The following is an 18,241-nucleotide window of genomic DNA, read 5'->3' as shown; positions in this document are numbered from 1 at the left end:
AAGTGTTGCTGCAGAAAACTATGATTGTGTTTCAAAACCAAATGAGATTCCTTCCTAGACAGCATTTGGTGAATTCTGATTCTAAGATGCTTATTATTTCCACCATGATGTGCAGATGCTACACGCGTCTAAAATACTGCACGCACTGCCAGTAACACACAAAAATGCACAACGCGCCTGCCGTCTATTTAGGCAACTCATTAGGATTTGACACACAGCCGGTAGATTTAGAGAAGTGTTCGACGAAATGGTGTGTGGTTGGACATGACAGGCCCAATGACTCTGATGTTTTTCTCACCACAAACCAGCTCCGTGTGAGTGTTATGCTCGTGCGTTGGCTGATGTTAAGGCAGCTTCACACAGCGCGTCTTCCTCATTAAAACTTTGGACGTAAGAGCATTAAGAACTAAACAAATGCGAACTCCGTCGGTCAGTAACCATATAACTTATCTTAAAGGATTTACCTTACAAAAAGGAGACGTGTCTGTAGTGGTCTCAATGTTGTGAAGAAACATTTGCAAATTAAACTTCGTGGGAGCTTCATTGGTCTGTCTGCACTTCATAATTTTTCATTTAATCGGATATGGATGCTCCTGAAAGCTCGAACCGCTTTGGTCGCACTATTTGGACTGTTTGGGTGAGTAAATGCTCTGCTCTTTTGTAATCAATGAGTTTCACTGATTAAGTTGTGAATAATGATGGTTAATGTCTGTGATTAGGATTAGTGTGTATGCTATAGAATGATTATTCTGTATGTACAATACTTCAAAACGATTTTATATCACTTATGTCTCTTGATGAGTCACATCTTCAAGTGAGTCATGTGTTTCAATGTTTTGATCATTTAGGGTTATCTGTCAGGGGCTGTTGCAAGATACCTCAGACCGGAAGTCACAGATGAAGGAAACCAAAGTGTTCTTTCCAGATTAGATGACGTTGACTTGAAAAGCACAGGAAACAAGATTAACAGAGAAGTAAAGGCAAATAATAGTGAGAATGAAGACAAAAACGATAATCAAAATGACAAAAGTACAGCAGATGTCAAGTGTTCCCCGCCTGAATACAGAGTGCAAGTGGCCTCGGTACCATGGGAAAACACTGATGTGGTAAAGGATGACAAAAATGATCAACTTCAAGTTGTCACCACAAGAAAACAAGCTTACTATTGTGCAGTGTGGTCAGCTGCGACCGATCATGGAGAGAGAGTTTCAGGTGATTCAGAAAGCGAGGGACGCAAGAGTGGCGATGTTGAGGAAGAAGCAGTTTCATCCTTTGAGGGTCAGGCTAATGCAAACAGTGAGTGTAAGGAGAATGAAACAGAGAACAAAAGAGAACAAAAACATGGTGACAATGAAGAATGTGATCAGAAACGTGAGAATGAAAAGTGTTCAAAGAAGAGAGAAGATCCAGATAATGCAGATGTTACTGTTCAATCTGAGATTTATGGACAAGATGTAGAACAGGAAAAAGAGATAAACATGATGGACCATGGAGAGACAGAATGCATTGGGGGTTTTAAACATGCAGATGAATGTCGTTTTGATGAAAAGGACCAGGAGAAAAATGAAGACCAAAGAATCCAGTCACAAGTGCAAGATTTGCTACCAGAGCTGGAATGTTCTTCAGAGGAAACTGACAGACTTTCAAAGCCTAAAGATCTGAAAGAAATGGAAAAATATTTTGATGAAATTGCTGAATTGTCTAAAAATGAGGTTGAAGAGATGATTCCTGGAGCTAGGGGTGGAACTGAAAGTGAACAAGACATGACTAAATCTGGGTTACTGGAGTCAGTGAAAACACTGCAAAGAGTTTCCGAAGAAATATCTGAAAAAAACGTATCAGACAATGAAACGGAACTGAAAATGACTTCAGTATTGGATGAGTTTTTTGAAACCGTTAATACATCAGAAGACACCCTGCAGCTGGATTCAAAACAGGATACTCCAGAAAATACTTCAGAAACAGGAACTGGATTGCCTGTGGTGGACATTAAACCTGATGGCATGTTTTCAGATCTGATTGTTTGCGAGTTCCCTGGAGAATTGAGGAGAGGGCCAGAGACTGCATTGGCAGAGCCTGCTTTGGGATGTTCAGAGGAGATCAAAACTAACCTACGTGAGCCCCAAAGTCTTGCAGAAGAGCAAACAGAAAGAGAAACTTTTGTCGCACGCTCTGTTGAGCATCCTGAGACACAGAAAGCAGTGGAGGAAGCTGTTGAGATTGAACAAGACATTGAAACTCCAATCGAATCCTTGGGTGCAACAGAAAGTCAGACACATCCGGAAATAGACAAAACCAAGTTCCCACTTAAAGAACATGTTGAATTAAGAACCGAGCCGATTGATGAAACAACGGAAACAAATATCAGTTCCGAAGATGAGGAAGCAGAACCATTTGAGACACAAAGTCAATCATCAAACACCAAAAATGTCACTTTTCAAACACATGAGCTTCTTGAGTTCACAGAAAGAGAATGCAAATCATCTCAAGAAACAATGGACACTTTCAGTGAATCACTGGGAAATTCAGGCGTTTCTGAAATCGCTGGAACTGCAGAGATAGAGCATGTTGCAGAGGACCAAACCGATGCGAAACCTGTATTAACAAGGACTTTGAGCCCAGCAGAGTTTCTGGAGGAAACACTAGATCTGCAGGGGGAATCAGAGCAATGTATTGAGAAGCAGGAGACTCTGGATGCCGATGTGTCGAAGACCGCTTTAGAGTATGTAGAAGAAGTAATGAATCAAGTCTTGAAGGAAATGATAGAAACAGAAAATAACTTAATACAAGAAACAGAAACTTTAGCAGGACTTTCAGCAGAAGATCTTGGTGATGCAGAATATCAAGGACCTGAAGAATGTGTGTCTGTTGGTGCATTTGTTCTGGAAGAAGAAAGGAAGTTATTGGGTGAGACAATGGGAAGTATGGTAGAAATGGATCTGGAAACCGCAATTAGGGAAGTTGCTAAACAAAATAAGCAACATATTAGTTCACCAGAATGTGAAACAACTGAAGCTGATGGACATCATGAGCAAGAAACTTACCTTTGTGCTGGGACTGATCATGAAGGGAACATGTCATGTGACTCAGAAAGCAAAGGATACAAGGTTGAGAATGAAGCAATTTCATCTGATGAGGGTCAAGCTGAAAGAGTTGATGCAAACAGTGAGTGTAAGGAGAGTGAAACAGCACAAGAGTTGGATGAAACTGTCCAGATTGAACAAATAGTTGATAACGATGAAGAATGCGATCCGAATCATGAGGATGAAAAGTGTGCAATGAAGAGAGAAGGTCCAGATAACACAGATGTCCAATCTGAGCTTTATGCACAAGATGTAGAACAGGAAATGGTGACACACATGATGGACAATGGAGAGACAGAAAGCATTGGAGGTTTTAAACTTGCAGATGAACATGAAAAGGAGAAAAATATTGTTGACCAGAATGATCACGAGAAAACTGAGAATGATGAAGACCAAGGACCTGAATTACAAGTGCCAGCTGATGCATTTGTACTTGAAGAAGAAAGGAAGTTATTAGGTGAGACAATGGACAGTAAGATAGAATTGGAGGTGGAAAACACAAGTAGTGAAGTTGTTAAACAACATGAGCAAGAAAGTTCACCAGAGTGTGAAACAACTGAAGCTGATGGACGTCATGAGCAGATACAGAAAGTCATTGCTGCAGAAACAGTGTTGAGCAGTCATGAAGAATTAATGGAAATCAGCAGACTTGCGATGAAAAGAGGATTTGATCAAGTGAGCAAAGAACTTCCAGAGGTGAAGACGGAAGAAAAATCTGATTTGGACCTACAGGTAATATTGAATATTTTGTTGAGTAAAATCTCTACTAATATATTCAAGTTTATATGTCTAGCACTTTTCACAATACTTTCAATGCAGCTTTACAGAAAATGCAAGATTCAGGAAGTATTCTGTTATCAGTCATATAAGTGTGTCAAAGTAATGTCCATATGGCAGTTATATACAGCTACAGTATAAGATAATACAAGTTATGTGGTTAGTAAACATCATCTATTCAGTTAAAGGGGCAGTTCACCCAAAAATGAAAATTCTGTCATCATTTACTCACCTTCAAGTTGTTCCAAACCTGTATGAATTTCTTTCTTCTGCTGAACACACAAGAAGATATTTTGAAGAATGTCAGTTGATGGACCGCATTGACTTCCATAGTATTTTTTTATCATTATTCAATGGAGCCTATCAGCTGTTTGGTTACAAATATTCTTCAAAATATCTTCTTTTGTGTTCAGCAGAAGACATTCACACAGGTTTGGAACAACTTGAGATTGGGTAAATGATGACAGACATAATGAATATGATTACAGCAGACAATGATTAACAACAGTATTTATAGGAATTATAGAAATTCCTTCATCATGGATAAAGTTAAACCTATCACGACTTTTCATCAATAGGCATTCGAGGACTCTTCTTTGGACTTTACCATTCAGAAGTCTAGAATTGCTGTGAAGAATCCCCTAGTTCGTCCCCCTAAAGACCCCAGAAGGCTCATTTACAAGATCTCGGTCGAACCGCTTCTCCTTCAGCCTCCACCGTGTGCTCCGAGAGCTGAAGTCTCAGTTCCAAGTAAAGGGGTGATTGGATTTAAACTCCCAGGTACTTACCTCAATAAAACCTTAATGAAAAACTGCATTAAAATTGTATTAGTACATTAAATCAGTCCATTATACATTTATTTAGGTCTGGGCGCAGGGCTGCCGGTCCTGAGAAAAACTGAGTTTGGGAAGAAAGCGAGAGAAGGAGGAGAAGAAGAGCGCACACTGCATCCACAGGTACATAACACATATATAGACACACAAACTGTGTGAGTCCTCATGGAAACATTTCTTTCTTCTGCTGAAGACAAAGGAAGATATTTGGAAGAATGTCAGTAACCAAACAGATCTCGCCCCCCATTGAATACCATAGCATTTCTTTTTCCTACTATGGTAGTCAGGGGGGGCGAGATCTGCTTGGTTTCAGACAGTCTCCCAAATATCTTCCTTTGTCTTCAGCTGAACAAAGAAATTCATACATGTTTGGAACTACCTGACGGTCAGTAAATGATGACAGAATTTTCACTGTCCCTTTTAATATGAATTTTGTCAGTCACACATGAATGAAACGGGTAAGAAACAGCAAGATTTCTGCATTGAATAAATGATGCCATAGTTTATTAACTATTTGCATCTATTTAATTTTATTTAAATCAAAATTTCATTCATTTAAATTGCTTAGAATCAGCATAAATATCTTAACTGTGACAAATAATTTATTCTGTTAAAAGGTATGAACATGGGTAAAATATGGCTAGCTGTGGAAAAAGCAATATTCATGAGATTGCATGAGATTGAAAGAAATTGGATTTATTGATGATAAATATATAAACCTGTTTATTGTTTATTTAAAACACATTAATTTTATTAGTACTATTATAGAAATCCTGCCTGTTTCATGTATGTATGCCTGACAAATGTGCATCATATGAAGTTTACTAGTTTGATATTCACTAATTTGATAAACAATTCAGTTACATAAATATTAAATTTAGAGGCCTAACATTTTTGTATCAAGGTAGTTATTTTAAGTGTAGATGTGTAGTAGTGTAACTGTGTCTTTCTCAGCTAAAGTCAGTTGCAGTAACAGAGGATTCTGTCAAACAAGAGCAAGCGTCAGCAGCTAAACCCAAATGGACACCCCCGAAGCATCCTGGGTATGACCTGAAATATCAGTCTGAATTCTTTATTTCATGTTATTCGCAAATAAAGAACTAACATTTTTTCTTTATTTTGTTTTGTGCAGCTTGGGCGGTCCCTTGATGATGGCAGAACTCAAAAGCAAACTCAGAAAGCCTGTTAAGGAGTGATACATTTCATTACATCATGATTTTCTAATGCATTCTCCACCTGTTTTTATATGTCAGTCCTATTCAAGCTCTATGCAGTCTGGTAAATATTGTAAAAAACTAAATTCTATTATTCTATTGCACAAGTATGCAGCTGTAGCACATTTCATTTTTCTTCAGTTATTTTGTAAGAAGTTTTTTTTTTTTTTCATTTTCTTAACAGTTTAACTGAGCTTATTTGTCTGTATTTGTGTCTGTATTTATTTATATTCGAGGAAAAAGTATGAGTAAGCTTTTTTGTAAGCTAAATATCAATAAACATTTTTGCACTTTTTCATTTCAGTACTTAGTTTCTGACTGTAGTATCAAATAATGTCATCCCTTCTTATCGCCAGGTGGCAGCAGAGAGCCACCGGCAGTCACGTATGTCAGTTTTCCACTAGAGGGCAGAAAAGAGTCCATTTAAAATTTTCAGTTCAAAGATTGGCGTGATTGTGTGTAAACAGTATACTAAGCATTATACATAAAACAACAATGACAAAGAGACAAAATGTACAATAAAACAAATAACAATAAAAACTAGTATTAGAATAAGGTGTTAAGTAATGAATAAAAATAAGATGAAAAAAAATCATACACACATATATATATATATATGTATAAGACTTCAGATGCAAAAGCCTCTAAGTGCCATCTGAAATTTTCTTCTAAAATGAGCATTTTTATCAAGCTCATATGTTTAGGTTCAGTAATTTCACTTTAATGGCAATTAAGAGGTAATTTTCATTGCCATTAAAGTGAAATAACTGAACATAAACATACGTGCATGATAAAAATGCTCATTTTAGAAGAAAATTTCAGAGGCTTTTGAATCTGAATTCTTCCTACATTATTTATATATATATATATATATATATATATATATGAAATAGACAATCATTATGAAGAAAAAATACTTTAATATGTATACAATTATGGTCTTTGATTACACTGATCAAGGCAGAAGTTGTTTTTTTCGATTGCGTAAGGTTAAAAAATTAATTTTGCTGGAAAGTCTCTGGCTGTCAGATACATCACTTCGCCACTAGAGGGCAGCAGAGAGTCATTACTGCTCTCTGTATTTATTTACAATGTTTTTTGTTTGTTTGTTTGTTTTTTCCTTCCTTTTATTTATTTATCTATCTATACCTGTATAACCTGTTACATGTTTATTGCTTTGGCAACATTGTGTCATCCCATAGTCATGTCAATAAAGCTCAGTTGAATTGAATTGAGTCAATGGCTGTCATATAATTCAGCGCGCCACTAGAGGGCAGCAGAGAGTCATTGGCTGTCATATGTCACTCGGACACTAGAGGGCAGCAGAGAGTCACATATATGTCAGTTACGCCACCAGGAGCAGCAGACGTCACATATGTCTGGCTTTCCAAAAGGGAGGCGCTTGACGCCGGTAGAGGGTGGTGGAAGAAAAAGACCGACGAACCGGGTGGAAGCCCTAAAAAGCGAACTGACGTTATATTCTTTAGATTGCTCTATTTTTTACAGGTCTGTTCGGAGTGATTAAAGGTAGGTGCCGCTCGTATATTTGTTGAACTCTGTTGTGGTTTAAGCGGTAAGGAAGCAGAAACTGGCCGTGTATTTGAGCAGATGCGCTCGTTTTTTAAGGCCTTTAGCTGCTCAGGCTAGTTAGCTACGCTAATTCCGGATTGAGGCTGGAAATTGAGGTCGAGTTTGACATCAGAACATCATGACGACTAATAATTATGGGTGGTGTGTTTATCATATTTGTATAGAGGTTATAAATTCATCAGGGAGTTTTTAGGAAAGTTGTGCCGGTTTAATTCACCATCATGTTGGGTAACTTAAGCGAACTGAGCTAAGTAGTTATTACATGTTATGTTGACTTTTTAATAATTTTGACAACGTTCTGTAATAGGAAGACTTTCGATTTTTAAAATTATGTTTTTAGCTTTTATTATAAATGGCTGTGGCGACGCTCGGCTAATGTAGACACCAGATTGAACTGTCATCCTATTATGATTTATTTTTGTTCCTATTATGATTAAAATGTGACAGTTTTAGATTAGTTTTATTCATTTGACTTTTGATTAAGGTCGTGTATGACTGTGAAATGAGAACTTGTTTAACTTGAGTTGTGCTGTTGTCAGCAGGTTTCTCTACCAAAGGCTATTGACCTTGTTCACTAATTTTTTATCACAACCAAATATTCAGATTTTACTCGTTCTCTTTAAACATTTGTAACTGTTCTCAGAAATCCTGTTTCTTTTATAAATAACTGTTAACCTCGAATTAAACGGACTAACTTATATTAAAACATTGTGTACACAAACTGTTGTGTGGGTCTTTCTGCTTCATGCCGTCATAATGTGACGTCATTTGCGTTGACAAATGTTTTAATCGTGGTTAGAGGCCATTTAAAGCTTTTCTTACCAATTAAATTTAAAACTATTTAAAGTGTGTAATTTCTGCGTCATTATTATCACCACAAGGAATGGCAAATTAACAGTGTCAGACAGGTTTTCAAACACTCCCTCGTCCCGCCTCCAACGTACGCGATTGGTTGAAGCAAAAGATCGCAACCGTGTCTATATGGAAATTGATTTTTAATAAATTTAAACCTTCAAAAATCGACCTACTGTGAGCTACGAGTTTATTAATCGATGATATGCTTCTGTTGAAGCCGTCAGTCTGCGTTATTTCATTTTTGACAGCAGAATTTCTATTAAAAACTACATTACACATGATTCTGCAAAATTTGTTTCTCTCTACACAACCAATATCTTTAAATCAATAGTTTTATATTTCTCCATCATTTGGAACGCTTCATGGGATTGTAGTTTTTTTCCCTCATTAAATCCGTTAAAGGGTTAGTTCACCCAAGAATGAAAATAATTTAATTAATTACTCACCCTCGTGTCGTTTAAGATATTTTTGATGAAATCCGATGGCTCAGTGAGGCCTGCATAGCCAGCGTCATTGAACTTCTCAAGTTCCAGAAATATACTCAAAACATATTTAAATCAGTTCATGTGACTTCAGTGGTTTAATCTTAATGTTATAAAGCGACAAGATAACTTTTTGTGTGCCAAAAAAAAAACAATTAACGACTTTTTAGTGATATGTAGTGATGGCCGATTTCAAAACACTGCTTCGAATCTTTTGTTTCGAATCAGTGATTCTGCGCGATTCAGTCACATGATTTCAGCAGTTTGGCATTTTAATATGTGATCCAAATCACTGATTCGAAGCGAAAGATTCGAAGCAGTGTTTTGAAATCGGCATCACTAGATATTGTAGAAAAGTCATTATTTTGTTTTATTGGGGGCACAAAAAGTATTTGTCACTTTATAATATTAAGTTTGAACCACTGTACTCACATGAACTGATTTAAATATGTTTTGAGTATCTTTCTGGATCTTGAAGTTCAATGACATTGCTGGCAATAGAGGCCTCACTGAGCCATCGGATTTCATCAAAAATATCTTAATTTGTGTTCCAAAGACAAACAAAGGTCTTACAGGTGTGGAACGACATGAGGGTGAGTAATAAATGACTGAATTTTCATTTTTGGGTGAACTAACCCTTTAAGTTCACAGTCTTGTGCCTTTGTCTTTTTGTCCAATTTTCAAAAATTTATAAATAAAAAAAATTTGTCGAGGTCGTTGCGAAAGTTTCTTGGGCTGTTTTAATATGTTTTTAATAAATTAAGGTTTTTGGGTTAATTTATGATTGACTTACAGTTGCCTTTTCATCACAGGAATAAGAGAAATATAAAGTATAGTTATTGCTGACCTTATTAAAATGTGTTTTTGTTTGTTTGTTTGTTTTTTTCTGTTTTCTTTTCTCCAAACAGCTTGTTGCGCCCAGATTCGTCCCGCCACCTCTCCACATCTCATCATCCGGTGTGAGTGTGTGTCTGTTTGCGTGTGTCTGTGTTTGGATTGCACAGAGAGACACTGTTAGTACTACAGTAGCTGTATTCACTGGTTTCGTGAGGGGGAAACAGCTTGACGGTCTCTCAGCGATCCGCCATGGGTGACATGAGTGATCTGGACAGACAGATCGACCAGCTGAGGAGGTGTGAGCTCATCAAGGAAAATGAGGTCAAAGCTCTTTGTGCCAAAGCCAGGTGATTACAACCAGCAGAAAACAATCTGTCACTTCTACAAGCATTTTAATGTTCATCATATGCTCATACAAAAACAATGTGTGTGTGTTCCAGAGAGATTCTTGTAGAAGAGAGTAATGTACAGAGGGTGGACTCTCCGGTAACAGTAAGTATCCGCAAAAGAAACTTGGAGGAGTTTTTGGCAACACTTTACAGGCAGGTTCCTTGTGTTAACATTATTAACTACATTAGTTAACATAAAAAAACAAACAAAGAAAAGTACTTCTAAATGGTTACAATTTAATAGTCACATGCCAATAACAAATAAATTGCTCAATGTTAATGTTAGTTAATGCATTAAGTAATGGGACCTTTATTGTAAAGTGTTACCGAACTTTCTTCAGCAAAACACAAAAGAAGATATTTTGAAGTATCACACTTTTGGTGACCATTAACTTCCACCAAACAAACAGAGATATATTTCTCAAAATATCATCTTTAATGTTCCACAGAAGAAAATAAGTAATTTCTTAAAGATTGAAAATGTTTTGATCATGTATATGAGAAGTAATTAGCGTTTTCTTCTCTTCAGGTGTGCGGTGACATCCATGGACAGTTTTATGACCTGAAGGAATTGTTTAGGGTAAGTCTGAGTTATTTTACATGGAAAGTAAATACAAAATAATAAAGCGATGCATGGTAAATAAGGGTTTTTTTGTTTGTTTGTTTTATCCAGTGGGCATTGCTTCACATCGAAAAGTCAATTTTATTTGTGTGGCACTTTTCACAATACACAGTATTTCAAAGCAGCTTTACACAGTGTCACGTTTAGCAGATTAGAGCTGGGCGATAATATAGTTTATATTTTGTGCTGATACAAGCAATCAAGCTGTTGAGATGTGCGATATATAGAATAAATTGCTTTATTGATTGTTAGTGCACTGTATGTATGCAGGTAAAGTTAGATATACTTATCTCTCTATATATTTTACATTTTGCAACAATATAAATAATCAAGATTCAAGAGTTTATTGTCATATGTACAGGAAACAGTCTGTCACACAACCAAGATGTGCTTTACATGAATGTACTGTATGTATGCGGATAAAGTTGGGTGTACTATATATCCTACTTTAAATATGTCACTGGGCAGTAATATAGTTACAATATATGCAATCATAGAGTTGAGATTTGCTTTGAAGTGTAATATATACAGTGGCATGAAACAGTATGTGAACCCCTTGCAGAATCTGTGAAAATGAGAATTATTTTAATAAAATAAGAGGGATAATAAAAAATGCATGTTATTTTTTTGTTTAGTACTGTCCTGAGTAAGATATTTTACATAAAAGATGTTTGCCTTTAGTTCACAAGACAAAACAATAGCTGAATTTATTAAAATAACTCCATAAGTATGTGAACAATTGATTCTCAATACTGTGTGTGGTTACCTGATGATCCACGACTGTTTTTATGTTTTGTGATGGTTGTTCATGAGTCTCTTGTTTGTCCTGAGCAGTTAAACTGAGCTCTGTTCTTCAGAAAAATCCTCCAGTTCCTGCAGATTCATCAGTTTTCAAGCATTTTTGCATATTTGAACCCTTTCCAGCAAGTTTTCACCCCTCGGCTCTTAATGCATCGTGTTTCCTTCTGGAGCATCTTTGAATGTTTGAACCTTTTTTAATAGTTGAGTTTGAGTCCTTCAGTTGTCCTCAGTGTGAAAAGATGAATGTCAAAATCATACAACCAATGCTGGAAAGCGTTCAAATATGCAAAAATGCTTGAAAACTGATGAATCTGCAGGAGCTGGAGGAATTTTCTGAAGAACAGAGCTCAGTTTAACTGCTCAGAACAAACAAGAGACAACCATCACAAAACACAAAAACAGTCGTAGATCATCAGGTAACACACAGTATTGAGAATCAACGGTTCACATACTTATGAATGGGGTTATTTTAATAAATTCAGCTATTGTTTTGTCTTGTGAACTAAATGCAAACATCTTTTATGTAAAATATCTTACTCAGGACAGTACTAAATAAAAAATAACATGCATTTTTTTATTATCCCTCTTATTTTATTAAAATAATTCTCATTTTCACATACTTTTTCATGCATGCATATATATATATATATATATACACACACACACATATTACAGTGGTTCAAAGGTCATCGGTGCGCATCTGTCAGGCTAGTTTTTGCGGTGTATTCCACATGTCGCGGTAGTTTGCCCTATTCAGCATGTTGAATCGGTGCCGGGGTCATTTGTGAGAATTGAATCTCTGATTGGATATTCAGTTTAGCGAGTCAGTGCACGAGTATAAAAGCAAAAGTGATGACAGAGAGCATGTCAAGATGGCACAGACAGAAAGCTAGTCTAATGTTATGTTATACTACATGATTCCAAAATGCAAATATTTTCAAAGTTATCATTTTCATAGTATTATTCAAATTATCAACATAACTAATATTCAAAATGGTAAGCAAGCACTGCTTTGTTTGTTTTGCATATCTGCATATATCTCGTATATCTTTGTTTCAGTTTCTCCTTTTGAATGACGAAAATAAACTATTGTAATTCCTTACACGCAGGTGCAGATAGCACATGCTAGTTTGCAGTCAGCTGTAGTCTGTGCTGTGTGTTCAAGCACAGCTTTTTGGTCCAGACACTTGCTGGTTTCTGTCACCGCTAGTTCTTTGAAGTCAGCTTGGTGTATCCCAGGCTTTAGTCATTTTCTCAGATCTGTGTGAACGGGATCATTTTGACAGCATTGTCGTCTGTATGTGAAACTTTTCAAAAACGTTTTAGGACACCGTTGTTGTGTAAACAACCTTAGTTTGAATCAAACCAGCGGTGCAGTTATTAACTTAATCGTAAGCTAGAAAATTATATAAATGGATGCTTGACACAGTGCATCATCAGGGTTTATGGCTTTCCTTGGGAGCATTCAGAGCTTAACCAGTGCAAAGTTTGTACATTTGAATCCAATGAATCGTCACTTCAAAACAGACAGAAGCTATCACTTCAATATGCCATCAAACTAAAAGCAAACAAAAATAACCCAGCCTATTTTTCAGTCTTTCAACCCCAATACATTCACTTGTATGAGAGCAAACCTAAAAGCATCAGATCTTTTGGTATTCATATTAAACCGCATTTAGAAAACTTAAATCTAACCTTGAACACTTTAAATCAAACACACTTCAGTTTTTACCTTCCTGGACTTTAAAGAATCCTATTATCAATATGTATTTGACTCCTCAGAAGAAAGGAGTGACTCACCCAGATGTATATACACAGCAGTATTTAGACACAAGGAGTCAATTCCCTTCATTCACCCATATTTACGGATGGTTCATGGTGTGACTGGACGACAGCATTATGGAATCCACATTTCAAAACAATGCTCAGTTTTCACAGCTGAAGCACGTGCTTTACTTTTAGCTTTGGATTATATTGAAAAGACGCAACAAAAGAATTTTATCATTTTAACAGACTCCAAAACATGTCTTTAAGCAATGGTTGCTTTTAAAACCTAATCATCCTTTGGTGGACTGCATTTTAACCAAAGTAGACCACTTACAGAATCAATTCTTTAGCACTATCTTCTGCTGGCTTCCAGGCCATGTTGGGCTTTCAGGGAATGAGCGAGCTGACGCCGCTGCAGAGGAGGCTATTAATCTGGATGTAGAAGAATGTCAGATTCCTCCCTCAGACCTTAGACCTACTGTCAATCATTATATATTAAAAAAGTGGCAAGAAGAGTGGGATACGTGTACAAACAATAAATTACATGAAATTAAAACAAGATTGTGTGGTACGAGTGGTGTTCACCAGATGTCGTATAGGTCATACGAGATTGCTTAAAGGCGAAGACCCAACTTTGTTTTGCAAGTAGAAAACATTTTTATGTAGTAAGATCCCTTAAGATTTTACTTTTATTTTTGTGCATATGTAGTTTTTGCCATGAAGATAGCCACAGATGCTGACATGGCATTAAATAAAACTCTACTGATACTGATCACATGCTGCTAGCTGCATATTTAGGAAACAAGTGTACTGGTTATTTAACTAGAATATGCTCCCTAACCTATTAGTAATTGTTTAATAAATTTGTGTATGAAAATCTGTTCTCCTTCAGGTGGGAGGCGACGTTCCAGAAACAAACTACCTCTTCATGGGAGATTTTGTAGACAGAGGCTTTTACAGTGTTGAGACCTTTCTGCTACTTCTTGCCCTCAAGGTACTGTCACTGTGTTATTCACAGGACGTCTGGAAAGAGATGTGATGCTTGCCATTGTTATAATTGGACATAATTAATGAATGGATCGTAATGGCTCCTCACAGGTGCGTTATCCAGACAGAATCACCCTGATTCGGGGAAATCACGAGTCCAGACAGATCACACAGGTGTACGGCTTTTACGATGAGTGTTTAAGAAAATACGGCTCGGTCACGGTATGGAGATACTGCACAGAGATCTTCGACTACCTGTCCCTCTCCGCCATCATTGATGGCAAAGTGAGTCTTTTTGTTCGTTTGTTAATTAAAGTGATAGTTCATTAATTTTTTGGGTAAACTAGCCCTTTAACAAGGTTCCCTCAACGTTTGTTTTTCATCTCAGATCTTCTGTGTACACGGAGGCCTGTCACCCTCAATCCAGACTCTGGACCAGATCAGAACCATCGACAGGAAACAGGAAGTGCCTCATGACGGTCCCATGTGTGATCTTTTGTGGTCTGATCCTGAAGGTAATTCTGATTTCTGGAATATCACAGAGATGTTCTCCATCATCAGCATCTCATTATATGAATGCATCCCCTGTCTGACTCAGACACCACCGGCTGGGGCGTTAGTCCTCGAGGTGCTGGATATCTGTTCGGCAGTGACGTTGTGGCCCAGTTCAACGCCGCCAACGACATCGACATGATTTGCAGGGCGCACCAGCTTGTCATGGAAGGTTACAAGTGGCACTTCAACGAGACTGTTCTCACTGTGTGGTCTGCTCCGAATTACTGCTACAGGTGGGGTTTTGTCACACAGCTGCAGAGTTAAAGGGATAGTTCACCCAATAAATGGACATTTTGTCATCTTTTACTCACCCTCAAGTTGTTCCAAACCTGTATGAATTTCTTTCTTCTGTTGAGAAGAATGCTGGTAATCAAACATTGATGGGCCCCATTGACTTCCATAGTAGGAAAAAATACTATAGAAGTCAATATCTACTGTCATTTGATCATTTGAACATTTGAACATTATTTGTCATTTGAACATTCTTTAAAATATCATTTGTGAAGAAGAAAGAAATTCATACAGGTTTGGAGAAACATAAGGATGAGTAAATGATGACAAAATTGTCATTTTTGGGTGAACTATAAAATAAAGTATCATTTTTATTGGAAACAATTGTTATTTTTGGCATCCAATTTATCATATTTTTTATTGATATTTTGAATTGACTAAAATAAAAATAAAACAAACTTTTTTTTTTTTTTTTACTAAAGTTTTAGTGATTTTTGTCAAGTTTTTCTTAATATGTCTTCTTTTCATGTTTTTTTTTTTTGTTTTAATATTGACTGTTTTTAGTACATTAAGTTAAAACTAATGTTGAAATAGCTGAAATAAAGTTTTTTCTATTGTACTTTTTCACTAAATGTTTTTATTTAAACAAAAAAATATGGTTTTAGTGTTTTTTTCAACAATTTTTATTGCTTTAGTTTTAGTTTTTTGCCTTTTTATATATTTAATTTTTTTTGCGTCTTATGAAGTAAACGAGATAGTCGCTATTCTGAGATAACAATTGTGAGTTTATGTATCGCAATTCTGAGAAAAAAAGTCTGAATTGTGAGATAAAGTCAATTACTTTTTTTTTTTATTTCATGGCTGAAACCAGCTTCCATAGTTACAGCTAAAATAATAATAATAAAATTCTATTTTTAATTAACGTTTATTCTATTTCTAGTAACACTTTTATGGTTTTAGGTTTAGTTAACTAACAATAAATACAAACAATAAACAACATCAGTTATTTTAAATCTAGTCTACATTTGCACCAGTCAGGAAGACTTTGTGCGTGTCCATATATGATTTTTGTTATGTCTTTACATGGCATTTGCACAACAACAAAATCTGCTTGAGCAGCAAAAAACTGTATCTATCTAATGAGTTAGTGGTTTGAATCAGACTCAGTGAATCGTTCACAACTGTTCATTTCACAAATGACTCCCTCACTGAACCATAAGTCATTTTTTCAGTCATGTCTAATTGGAAATGAACCAGGAACTGTTACTTATAATTAGATTAATATTCACAACAGAATTTTGCTGTAAGTGGTATTATTAAAAAAATAATAATAATAATATTTCACAAAAATATTATTGGAAATTATTTAACCTAGTGATGTCCTCTTTTCTTTGTCACAGATGTGGTAATGTGGCGGCAATCTTGGAGCTTGACGAGCACCTGCAGAAAGAATTCATCATATTCGAAGCTGCTCCACAAGAAACGAGAGGCATTCCCTCCAAAAAGCCAGTTGCTGACTACTTCCTGTAAGCTTCCTGTGTCCTTAGGATGTAAGCACTCTCAACAGGAAGTGGTGCCCTGTGTGTACTTGTATTTCTGTTTCCCTTTCCCTGCCCAACTGTCTTAATTGTGCTTTTTTTTTTCTTTTTTTTTTTTTTCTCTGTAATATTCCTTTTTTTTTATTATTATTATTATTATTATTATTCTTTCCATCCACTTTCACATTCTTTCACTTTGCCATCAAGACACACATTGGCATTATATTCTCACCCACTGCTGTGAAATCTCTTGCTCTCAGACTCATTGTATGCTGTAGATGTAGACGTTTATTATGTATGTGAATAGCAGTAGGGGAAGGTGGAAGGTGGCGTTTCACGTGTTCCTCAGAAATCTGCGATTTGAAACGGCAGGTTGTTGGATTTTTTTTTTTTTTTTTTTTTTTTCCTGTACATTCTCTTCTCACGTAAGTTGTAAATGTGTAAGAGAATGGGTATGACATATTTCCTGCTTTGATTATAGTTTACGGTCTTCTGTTTTCATCCAGTCATCACAGTTTCACAGCTTTTGAGTTTTGTGAAGGAAACGACTGCAGATGCTGAGTGCCCGACACTGCAGTGATATATATATGGACATTAACTACACTGGAAAACATTAACACCACACACACAAACCAAACTGGATTTAGAAAATGTGCTTTTTCCCTCTTGACTGTTCTCTCTCTATAGGACTTATTGTTGATTTTTATTTTTAATTTGTGAAAATAAAATGTACTTTTGTATGAATTTAAGATGTGATTTTTCTGGTTTTCTTCATCAGTTTTTCCTCAGATGTTATTTCATCCACTTTATTTGCCAAAAAATGTTCTAATTGAAAATTTGAGTTGCACAATGTGTGTAAAAAATAAACTGTTTTGGATCACTTTGAGACACAACTTCAACAAATGTGATCATATGAAACACTAAAAGTGATTTTAAAACGGCTTCTGTATTCTGCTCTTAGTTAATGAATCTTAAAGATGCAATTTTAGTTCATGCATTTTTATTTTATTTTAGCATATTCAATATATACTATTGTTCAAAAGTTTGGGATCAGTAAGAAATTTAAGTAATATTTTCAATCAGCAAGGATGCATTAAATTGGCTAAAAGTGAAAGTAAAGACATTTGTTACAAAAGATTTCTATTTAAAATAAATGCTGTTCATTTGAACTTCTGCTGCTTTCACAACGTAATTTGATTACCGTAATTTCGAGATAAGCACGTGACGTTCTACTCGGAGCGGTTCACGATCTCGGAATTATGAGTTTCTATGGCAACACTATAACTAATGTGAATTTGCAGCGGTCAGGTGGTTCATGTAGGAGCTCAGAAAATTCCCAATTTACAAGTTGTAATTAAGAGTTCTACAAGGACATGAACGCTTTTTACAAGTTGTAATTACAGTAATTTCAACATGGCCTTAAAGGATTAGTTTGCTTTCAAATTAAAATTTCCTGATAATTTACTCACCCCCATGTCATCCAAGATGTTCATGTCTTTCTTTCTTCAGACGAAAAGAAATTAAGGTTTTTGATGAAAACATTATTATTCTCCATATAGTGGACTTCAATGGAGCCCAAATGGTTGAAGGACAAAATTAGAGTTTCAGTGCAGCTTCAAAGCGCTCTACACGATCCCAGACGAGAAATAAGGGTCTTATCTAGCGAAACTGGGTTATTTT

The 18,241-nt window shown here is 36.0% G+C and overlaps 2 protein-coding genes across 2 annotated transcripts; both read left to right on the top strand.

Annotated features, from left to right (window-relative positions):
• The first annotated feature begins 271 nt into the window (after positions 1 to 271).
• si:ch211-136m16.8 (claspin) lies at positions 272 to 6,561 on the top strand. The gene is made up of 6 exons (XM_067369403.1): positions 272 to 637; positions 849 to 3,815; positions 4,439 to 4,640; positions 4,725 to 4,816; positions 5,648 to 5,736; positions 5,826 to 6,561. The coding sequence occupies exons 1-6, from the start codon at positions 584 to 586 to the stop codon at positions 5,887 to 5,889; spliced, it is 3,468 nt and encodes a 1,155-aa protein (XP_067225504.1). The 5' UTR covers positions 272 to 583; the 3' UTR covers positions 5,890 to 6,561.
• Positions 6,562 to 7,295: 734 nt separating this feature from the next.
• ppp4cb (protein phosphatase 4, catalytic subunit b) lies at positions 7,296 to 17,502 on the top strand. Its single transcript, XM_067369415.1, has 9 exons — positions 7,296 to 7,434; positions 9,743 to 10,018; positions 10,112 to 10,163; positions 10,590 to 10,640; positions 14,143 to 14,244; positions 14,349 to 14,522; positions 14,626 to 14,752; positions 14,836 to 15,025; positions 16,424 to 17,502. The coding sequence occupies exons 2-9, from the start codon at positions 9,921 to 9,923 to the stop codon at positions 16,551 to 16,553; spliced, it is 924 nt and encodes a 307-aa protein (XP_067225516.1). The 5' UTR covers positions 7,296 to 7,434; positions 9,743 to 9,920; the 3' UTR covers positions 16,554 to 17,502.
• Positions 17,503 to 18,241: the final 739 nt, after the last annotated feature.

The sequence above is a fragment of the Chanodichthys erythropterus genome, chromosome 19 (assembly GCF_024489055.1).
Source record: "Chanodichthys erythropterus isolate Z2021 chromosome 19, ASM2448905v1, whole genome shotgun sequence".
Classification (NCBI taxonomy): Eukaryota; Metazoa; Chordata; class Actinopteri; order Cypriniformes; family Xenocyprididae; genus Chanodichthys; species Chanodichthys erythropterus.
The sequence above is the reverse complement of the archived record's forward strand: the minus strand, read 5'-3'. Positions and strand labels throughout refer to the sequence as shown.

Coding starts and splice junctions, on each gene's coding strand:
- si:ch211-136m16.8 (XM_067369403.1), top strand. CDS start 584: ATGGATGCTCCTGAAAGCTCGAACCGCTTTGGTCGCACTATTTGGACT. Junction 3,816..4,438: donor AATCTGATTTGGACCTACAG/GTAATATTGAAT, acceptor TTTCATCAATAG/GCATTCGAGGACTCTTCTTT. Junction 5,737..5,825: donor ACACCCCCGAAGCATCCTGG/GTATGACCTGAA, acceptor TGTTTTGTGCAG/CTTGGGCGGTCCCTTGATGA.
- ppp4cb (XM_067369415.1), top strand. CDS start 9,921: ATGGGTGACATGAGTGATCTGGACAGACAGATCGACCAGCTGAGGAGG. Junction 10,641..14,142: donor ACCTGAAGGAATTGTTTAGG/GTAAGTCTGAGT, acceptor GTTCTCCTTCAG/GTGGGAGGCGACGTTCCAGA. Junction 14,753..14,835: donor TTTGTGGTCTGATCCTGAAG/GTAATTCTGATT, acceptor TGTCTGACTCAG/ACACCACCGGCTGGGGCGTT.